Raw genomic sequence first — 9,589 nt, forward strand, 5'->3', positions numbered from 1 at the left:
TGGGTGGTTTTGGGGATTAAATGAGGAAGGGGAGAACCATGTAACTGGAGAAAAATGGTGGCATATAAATGTGATAGATAAATAAATAAAATCAGGTATGCTCTGGCTCAAACAGTGTTTCTCACCTGAAATTTGTCTCTGTAGGCTCCATGATCATTGGTTCTGATGGTAAGAGTACAAGCTTAACAAGCAGAGTAATAACAAACAATAAACCTCGGAGTAGCTCTGAAAGAACCTCTCTTGTGTTTTTATTATTATTATTATTATTGATGGGATCTAGGTATCTGTGTGCAAAGGACTTATAGCAGTCTGAACCAGAGACTGGCTGGTTTGCCTGTAATGGCAAGCCATGGTTTGTTCTGACAAACCACAAACCATTAATTGTCCAACAGCCAAACAAACCATGGCTTGTTTCTCCAGTTTAGTTTTTCATCTTCTTTTGTTTGGTGCTTAATGAGCATCAGGGGTGGGATAGCCAAAACAAACATGGGCTGTGGACATTGCTGTTCCCTCGGCATCCACTACACTCCCACTGCTATTTTGGGAAGCAGTCTACACACAATGTTAGCCACAATCCATATCTTTCCTGTGTCTACCCTGTTGTTTTTAATGAAATATTGCATTTTGATACATTCCCCCCGCAACCAGCTTTAATCCAAATTGGGGGAAAAGAAGAACCTAGCTGGATTTTAAGATGGTAAAGAGTATGCAGCCAGGGTTAAGAAAGGGTGCTAGGTTTGCACATAACACCAAGCCATAGTTAAAACAATCCAACATACATAAGTCATCAACAAACAATGGCTTAAAATTGTGGTTTGCTGGCAGAGATCTGATGTGGGAGCATCTGCCTATCTTTTGGTGAGATTAAACTGTGTGTTTTCATTTTGTATTTTTATATTGTGGACCGCCCTGCGAACTTTGATTTAAAATTTGTGTATGTGTGTGTGTAAATGAACATAATTATTACAAAGCATCAATAAGTCACTCTAGTAACCTCTTTCCAAAGGAAATCAAACCCCCAGAACTTCTCACTGCTCAGAGAACTGGAGTGAGTGTAACTGTTTGTTACAGAGGATTCTGGGTATTTTCTAGGGAGCACTCACCGTTCCTGACTGGTACTGGCCTGGCTAATGTATCTCACTGTTGCCTTAGGTGAACAATGTACACTACCAAACTCTCCAGTAACTGCATGTTGCAATGGAAGACTGGCAGCAGCAGGCAAGTCGTTTTAGCTCGCCTGCCTATAAGCTCCCTGTGAAACAGTATGACAACCACTGACATGGATTTATTGATTCATTTGAAAGATTTCTTGTCTACCTCTCAACGGAAGCTTTTGAAACACGGCAAAAAACAGTGCAATTAAACAATTTTTAATACCAACATTTTGACATTTTAAACCAGCCAGAAACTGCACATCTGACGGTGAAAACAGCAACTAAAAACAAAAGTAGAAATAACAATTAAACGTGAATAAATGAACTACATTAACTAAATTTAGTTAAATGAACTAAAGCTATCGTTAAAAAGCCAGAAAGAAAAACATCCTCTTCACTTAGTTACAAAAAAATATTTTAAAAGTCAGGAGGACACAACCACTGAAAAGGCTCTCTCACATTTGAAAGTTGTGGCACCCTTGATAGAGCTTCTGATGTGGGTATTGTTACCGGGGTAGCCAGTGATGTCCACTGCAAGCTACTGGATTACAAATGCGATCTGACCCAGCCAACATAGCAAGTGGTCAAGGGGGACGGGATATGTTATCCATTGACATCTGGAGGGCACCACGTTGGCTATCCCTGTCTGAATGGATTGAGCAGGAAGGCATTTTTAGGGAGGAAAGAGCTATATGAAGTATTACGTGGAGTGTTAAGTCCACTTCCAGATCATTGTGGAAAAGCAGTGCCTCAGCAGCGCTACAAGGCTCTAATGCAGAAGGAGCCATTGATATGAATGGCAACCAGTATCATTAGCCCCATTTTCTAGTCTTGCTCCCCCAACACACACACCCTATACCTTACCAATCACAGGGGTGCGTTCAGACATGAGAATTTTGTGGTGGTTTTCCTGATTATAACACTAGCGCTCCTGCCCTGTTTTCTAACGTCGCTTTCACACTGCTGTACCTATTGTAGCTTTCCGATCAATACGCTGGCATGCTGCACTAATTCTTTTTCACACCAGCGGGTGCGGTGTGATACAACAACAAATGTCATTGGACATGTGGCTGCTTCCCCACCCTTTCCGCACCTGCGCACTTCCGTCCCCCCATGATTCACGCATGAAAATGGCACAAGAGAATTGTATGCAGGTAGAGTACCCCAAATTTCATCGCTCGTCTCCCACAATTTACTGCATTAACAGGGTTGCAAATGGATATCCCCTGCCCCGAAAGCAATTAACATGGAAATGAGTGCTAAACTGCCCCTAGATTTCCAGAGGCGGCTTTTACGTCCCGTGAAAGCTCAAATATAATGCAGGAATCAGCCCTTAGGTCACTGGGGCTTGCGCAGGCGGGTCTGAAGTTCAGCCATCATGTTGGGGTGCATAGGCCCAAACCTGGGGAGACAAAGAGAATGAATGAGCAGAGTGAGGCAGAACTCCAAGGTTAACTCCTAGGGTGGTGGTGATAGGATATTCATATTTACCCAGAAAGCCTTGGGTTCTGCCTGCGCGGTGTTTGTGGTTGAGCTGGAACCTCCTCAGCTATGCTTATTGTCTCTGGCTGGGTCTCCACTGGCTGTCTCTTTGTGCTGGGCGCCCGCCGGATAGAGCTCTTGCGGCGAAGCAGCACCCGCTCCATTTGGTGACTTGTGTCCAGGGCCGCGACCTGCACAGGAGAAGTGGATTGGTTAACTCCAGAGTCCTGACTCCCATCATGCTCCATTTTTATTTTAGTTTTGCTTACCTTAACTGGGAACGTCCCAGCGATGGAGGAAGTGCACACCATGGGTTCTTGCTGCCGGCTGCTGTCGGTCTCTTCCGTTTGCTTTGTCTGGACTCCAGCTGCTTCCAGCACCTCTTTGTCAAGAAGACCACTAGCTTCTGCTGGCCTCTCTGATTCGCCCTCCTGGTCACTCTCCTCCAGCCATTCTTCTCCTGTAAGTTCCACTTCTTCTGCTGCCTCCTTTCTCACAGGTTCCTCTACCTCCCTCTGCTGGGCCCCTTCTGTCTCTTCTGCACCTGCCACTTCTTCCCACTGACCACCCCTGTTCTCTGCTATTCCCTTTGGCTCCCCATCCTGCTCTTCCAAAGTCACAGCAGTTTCCCTTGGCTCCCACTGGTGGCATCTCCCGGCCTCTTCTTCCTCGTCTAGCTCCTCCTCCTGCCCTCCCTCAGTTTCTGCAGTGCCCAGCATTGTTTGCTGAATTTCTTCTTCTTCGGCTATATCTAACTCCTCCTGCAGGTTCTCTTCCACCTCTGGTTCTTCTTCCTGTTCCTGCTTGACCTCCAGCTGTTGACCATTTGCCATCTTTACCTCTTCTTCCTCCTTCTCCAGCCCCCTGGGGTGAAATCCCACAGCCCATGTCTCTCCCTCCTGCCCTTCTGCCTCTGGATCTTCTTTGTGTTCCTGCTCGATTTCCAGTTGCTCATCTTCTGCCATCTTGGTTGCCTCCTCCAGCCCTCGCTGTTGTACCTCCACAAACTGTGACCAATCTGGTATCCTTTCCTGAATCCCCGCATACCATAAAGTTTCTCCCAGTTCCTTTTCCTGACCACAATCAGTCTCTCTTGTGCCTTCTACTTCCTCCTTTGGCTCCCACGGATGGCTTCTGCCAGCTTCAGCTTCTCCTCTGAGCATCTCCTCCTGGTCTCCTTCAGTCTCTGCCCTGCCTGGCATTGTTTGTGGAATTCCTTCCTTTGCAACCACCATATTTGTTTCCTCCAGCAGGTCATTTTCCATCTCTGCTTCGTTTTCCTGTTGTCTCTCAGCCTCTAGCTGTTGTCCCTCCACCATCTTGACCTCCTCCTCCACCCCCCCACTGAGCTGAAACCCCACAGCCCTCACCATCCCTCTCTGCTTTTCTCCCACAGATAGTGCCCAATCTGGTGCTGTTTGCTGGATCCCGTCATACCACACAGTTCCCACTTGTTTTTCCTCCCTCTCCTCTGAAGTCTCTTCTCCCTGCCCTTGTTCCTTTGGCTGTTTGCCTTCGGGCTTCTCTGTTTCCACATGCTGATGCTGTTCTGTATCTGCCTCTTCCTCTAGCGCCCCCTGCTGCTGAACTCCTCCTATCCAGCTGGTTCCTTCTAGCTCCCGCTGATGGAGTCCCTCAGTAGCAGTTGGCCCCTCCACATCTTTCTGTCTGATGCTGCTGATCGCAGCTGCTGTGGGGCTTGACTTTGGAGCATTAGCTGGGAATTGAGAGGACTCTGTGGGGGAGAAATTAGGAAGGTCACATTTACAGTATTTATGTATTTGGATTATGTATTTGAATTATATAGCTCCCTTTGCATAAGCCACAGGGCAGCTTACAACAAAGCAAATATATAAAAATGCATACAACTGATGAACCAGGATCTTTCAAAAACACGTAGCAGTTATCACTGAATCACAATTGCTAATAGCATTCAGGTCTCTCCTCCTCTGAACACCCACCAAAAAAGAGGAATCTTAATGGCCTCAGTTATGATGGAGTTACAAATACTAGGAGTTACTGCTGAAGGGGCTCTTTCCTGGGTCCTACACTATGAATCTCATACTGTGGTCACACAGATCTTGCTCTCTTCAGCTCTGCATTTGAGCACCCCAGAACCTAAAGATACTGGTTTCTCCCCACAAATATACACATTCCTATATTATTGTTCCACCCTGAAATTAAGGATGTTTTCTTATTGTAAAATATTTTTATTATCGTACTTTCTTGTAAACTGCAACAAGGCTAACAAATCATCATCATCATCATCATCATCATCGTGCAAGATCTTAGAATAAAACATCATCCCCAGTAACAAAGCACCAAAAAATCTGAAGTTATACAGGACCATTAAACGTTCAGGGTCACTATCAATAAAAACAATAGCAGAGAAACATCAGTGCATGCACAGTGCCCAATATAAATATATTGATTTCTCTTTCCAGGATGAGCCATGGGTCAGTAGTCCCAGTTCTGGAACCTTATTCAAATGGCATAAATTAGCCCAGGAATGTGTCAATGGGAAAGATGGAGGTTTCTCTGCTCATATGCAGACAGTTTTATCCTCAAGACTGAGCAACCACAATAGCTTCCCACACATTTATGTTTAGGATGGAGACTCCAAGCTAAATCAAACCAGGTAGCAACCCATGCCTCCTAGAAACACCCATCGGGCCCTCCACAGTGTGACTTTGGCACATTCTAGAATTTTCCATCACCTGAGAGCTTTTCCTCAGCCTTTTTCTGTCCCTCAGATCTGTTGGGGAACTTGGAAGGTTTGTGAACAGACTCTGTCGCCTGAGCATCGTGATCTGCTGCTTCTGATGCTGCCTGGATTTCCTGGTTGGCTGGGGTTATCTGAAAAAGGAAGGACCATGGTGAAGGAGAGGCGGAGCTTAAATGACTCTTTCCCCGCCTCCTCTTTTCCAGCACCTACCTCTGCGGTGAGCGAACCTTCAAAGACCTCCAGATGTCTCCTTGGAGGAATGTCCCTGCAGGGAAGAGGGGGAAAGGGTGAATCCAGCTGCTGTGGAGACCCTTCCACTCAAGAGGTAGAAAGCTCCAAGCATAAATAGCTCCCCCACTCCCACCTCAGCCAGCGGCTTCATTACCCAGAGTGTGCTGTCTCCACTTCCCCGTCATGGCTGCTGCCTCGGCTGCTCCTATCCCTTCTATGTCCTGACTCTTCTGCTCCTGGGTAAGTTTCATCTCCAAGCAGGTAAGTGGTGAAGGATGAAACATAATCCTGAAGATGGGGTGGAGCAAGGGAGACACTGAATGCAGACGGTCTGTTGAGCAAGCCAGCAGACGCACCCACCTCCCTCCATGTAAGTCATGGGCCCTGGAGCCCACCCCAGCTTGGCTGACGACAAAAGGGGGTTTCTTTACCAGAGCCCGTTGCAGGGTCCCCAGCAGCCGTTGAAGGTGCTCCATCGGACATCTGGGTCAGGTGGAGAGGAGGTACAGCAGCTTCTCCTTTCTCCCCAGGGAGGGAAGTAACGCCGCCGTCAAAGCTTCTGACCACATCCTCCTCCTCCCCTTTGCAACTCATTGCCACAGTCCGTTCTGGCTTTGCACAACTGTTAAAAGCAGCACATCACAAACTTGATGGAAACAAGAAGCGTTGAGAGACAGTCAGTGTCAAATGCCGACTAAATCAGCCTCCAACTCAGGGGAGAACCATAGTTGGAAAACTCAGTCCATCTTGTTCATTAACCCTCCCTTTTTTACTTTCACCCACATATCAACCCTTCTAAAACAAGAGAGAAAGATCCTCTCTCTTGACAATTTAGTGGCAACTTAACCTGAACCCTGTGCAATGAACTTTGACCAAAACACACCCAGGTTCTTTCCCAACTTGTGGAACAACCCACAGCAAATTTCAGGGTGGGGTTCTGATTAGTTACAAAATAGAGCAGAGCTTAGCGGACTATTAACACAATTACAAGTAAGGCTGCTATTTATTCTTTCATCTGTTTATTAGACCATTACGATCATGCCTTCCCATCCCAGAAAAAAGACCCTTAAAAAGACCAGAAAAAAGCCATTGTTAAAATCATAAAAATTCAGGAGGTTTGAAGGGAGAGAGAGGAGAGAGAGAGAGAGAGAGAGAGAGAGAGAGAGAGAGAGAGAGAGAAACCAACCAACCGAAGGAGCATTAACAAATCAGTTCCCAAATGATGACAGAATGATCCAAGGCCATAGCAGCCGAATTCAGTAGGCCTGCACACACACCGTACATTTAAAGTTGTAGCTTTATCCTCACAGAACTACAGTCCTCAGCAAACTATAGTTCCCAGGAGATGGGTGGGTGCGTGGGTGGGTGGGTGTGCTTTAAACGTATGGTGTGTATGCAGCCCCAGATGAGGCATTTACATTTCTAGGTAGGGCTTGAAAGAAATGAATGGGAAATCAGGCAGCTTCCAGACTGTTGCTGTTTTGCAGGTGGGATTTAATCCCGTACCGGCAAATTCAGGTTGCGTGATTAAAGTTGATCTAGCACTCTTTCTCAAGAAGCTCATCCACTCCGCCAATCAAAAAGGAAGGTGATGGGGAAATGCACTCAAAAGTGTGGAATTAAAACTTGCTTGATGCAACACTGTATAATCTCCCTCCAAAGGAATCGGAGCAAATGCTCAGTCTTTGTGCAAACAGATCGGGATGAATGCTCCATAAATAGCTCACCTGGAAGTGACCTTCGGTTATTTCCTCAGAAATATGGCTGCAACATAGGATTAGACAAATAAATGGAAAAGAAGAGACTGAGAGGAAATATGATAGCCATCTTCAAATATCTTAAGGGATGTCACATGGAAGACAGAGCAAGCTTCTTTTCTCCTGCTCTGGAGGGTAGGACTCGAACCAATGACTTCAAGTTTCAAGAAAGGAGATTCTGACTAAACAGGCAGAAAAACTCTGACAGTAAGAGCTGTCTCCCCTAGGGCGGTGGTATACTCTCCTTCCTTGGAGGTTTTTAAGCAGAGGTTGGGTGGCCATCTGTCATGGATGCTTTAGCTGAGATTCCTGTATTGCAGGGGGTTGGACTAGATGACCCTTGGGTCCCTTCCAGTTCTATGATTCCATGTTTCAAAATGCAGGATAAGGCTATCAAAGGCTACTAGCCACAATGGCTATGCTCTGCCTCCACAGCTGGACATTGTGTGAAGCTTGGGCTACATACACACAGCACACTTTTAATGCACACGACTTTCTCCAAAGAATCCAGGGAATTGTAGTTTGCTAAGGGTGCTGGGAATTGTAGCTTGGTGAGGGGTAAACTACAGTTCCAAGAATTATTGGGGGAGTCATGTGCTTTAAATGTACGGTGGGTGTGTAGCCTAGAATGCCTGAAGAGTACTAATAGTTACAGCTCCAAATCGCTCGCATATATCCTCTGCAGGGTTGTGTTTCCTGAGAGGAACCAGTTAAGAATAACATCTATTTCCTCTGGCCTGAGTGCGGAGAGAGAGGTCACAGATCAAGGAAGCTCTGTAAACGGCGTCCTTAAAATCAAACTCATTGTTGGTTTGTACAATATAAAGATCCTTCGAGAGAAGACTTCTTCAATCCAGAATCTTTAAACAACTTGCAAAGGGCCATTTTCTTTAGGAATGCAGGAAGGATTCCAGCATCTAAATTAAAAAGTGGGACTTCCTTTGCAGTTGATCTGGAAAAATATGGGTGGTACAGAGATCCACAGAGCTGTAGTTGGGAATGCCACGCTGTCCCTCAGAGAGCAACCAAAAACCCAAATTCTGAACATAGTAGGGGATAATATTTTTTCTCTCTTTCAGAAATTTACCATGTGGAGCAAAGCTCGTCCCCTCATCAGAATATGCCCTATTTATTTATTTTTTGCCCTGGTCTGCATGAATTGCATGTGCATGAAAGGTCATGTATTTAAGCTCAGGGTAGCAAAGCACAGACAGATTTATAAATTCATGTGTATGTGACAAATTCCAGAGGGGCCATCAGGTTTGGCTGCAATATACTGTAATGGATTGTTCTGAAGTAATTTCAGCACCAGATTAAAAACAAAATTTCCCCAACTCCCCCTGCCCGCCCGCCCGCCTGCCATCCTGTCCTGTATTTTGTCAGAACAAAGTTGGCAACCCTACTTGGGATGACTGGGCCCCCCACGCTTTTACTTACTTTTTTAAATGTTTCTGTTCTGGAAGGTACTAAGGAGTTTGTTTTGTTTCCGGTTTACTTTGTGATTTTTCTCTGGTGCTGTGGTTTCTGCTATAATTTTAAATATATACATTCTACTGTAATTCAAGTGTTTTGAATGGTCAGGATAGAGGGATTCAAATGTTTCAAAATAAAATACATGGCAAAACTCCGCAATTGGTCACTCCATTAAAAACATGCATGCTTTTAACAGAGCTCGTGTAGAATGCCTAATTTAAAATGATAACGAAATGATACAATACGATAATCTTTATTGTCGTTGTCCCATACAGAATAACGAAATTGAAAAAATCTACATCAGACATTTTAAAACCAACAAGCCTGCTATCCCAACTATCCCAGCCTGGTTAACCCACTTAAAACTCTGATACCCCATAATTAAATACAATATACTCCCACAGAGACTACTTTACACTGCGTTTAAAACCAAAATCGCATTTGGATAAAAACTGTTTCTCAGGCAGCTAGTCCTAGTCTTTATAACCTGTACCTTCTTCCAGAAGGCAGAAGCTGAAAGAGATCATTACCGAACCTGTTCATACTCATCTGCAGCTACCCGATGAATAGCGTTATTGCAATAAATTTCTGACAATCACGCTCTCCCGGGAGAGGAGATTGTTGTTGTAAAGCAGCCATGTATATTGAGGGCAAATCTAGCTTCATTACACCGGCTTGTTTGCCAGCGTGTGCTTGCGTCAATGGATGGCTTTATCGGCAGGGCACACAAGTGAGGGCACTGGGAGCAGGAAATGGCATCAAACCCG

The 9,589-nt window shown here is 45.3% G+C and overlaps 1 protein-coding gene across 3 annotated transcripts; it reads right to left on the minus strand.

The window, feature by feature from the left end:
• Positions 1-1,354: 1,354 nt before the first annotated feature.
• LOC128401063 (trichohyalin-like) lies at positions 1,355-9,549 on the minus strand. 3 transcript variants are annotated; one of them, XM_053363948.1, is made up of 8 exons: positions 8,787-9,549; positions 6,024-6,214; positions 5,747-5,880; positions 5,572-5,626; positions 5,354-5,492; positions 2,906-4,371; positions 2,646-2,827; positions 1,355-2,556 (listed from the first exon to the last, which is right to left on the minus strand). In XM_053363948.1, exons 2-8 carry the CDS (start codon positions 6,066-6,068, stop codon positions 2,493-2,495), a joined length of 2,085 nt encoding a protein of 694 aa, XP_053219923.1. In that variant the 5' UTR covers positions 6,069-6,214; positions 8,787-9,549; the 3' UTR covers positions 1,355-2,492. The 3 variants fall into 3 exon arrangements, with proteins under 3 accessions (XP_053219923.1, XP_053219922.1, XP_053219920.1); XM_053363947.1 differs by having other exon boundaries at positions 6,024-6,238; XM_053363945.1 differs by lacking the exon at positions 8,787-9,549 and having other exon boundaries at positions 6,024-6,654.
• Between the last annotated feature and the right edge of the window lie 40 nt (positions 9,550-9,589).

This window comes from Podarcis raffonei, chromosome 13 (genome assembly GCF_027172205.1).
Source record: "Podarcis raffonei isolate rPodRaf1 chromosome 13, rPodRaf1.pri, whole genome shotgun sequence".
NCBI lineage: Eukaryota > Metazoa > Chordata > Lepidosauria > Squamata > Lacertidae > Podarcis > Podarcis raffonei.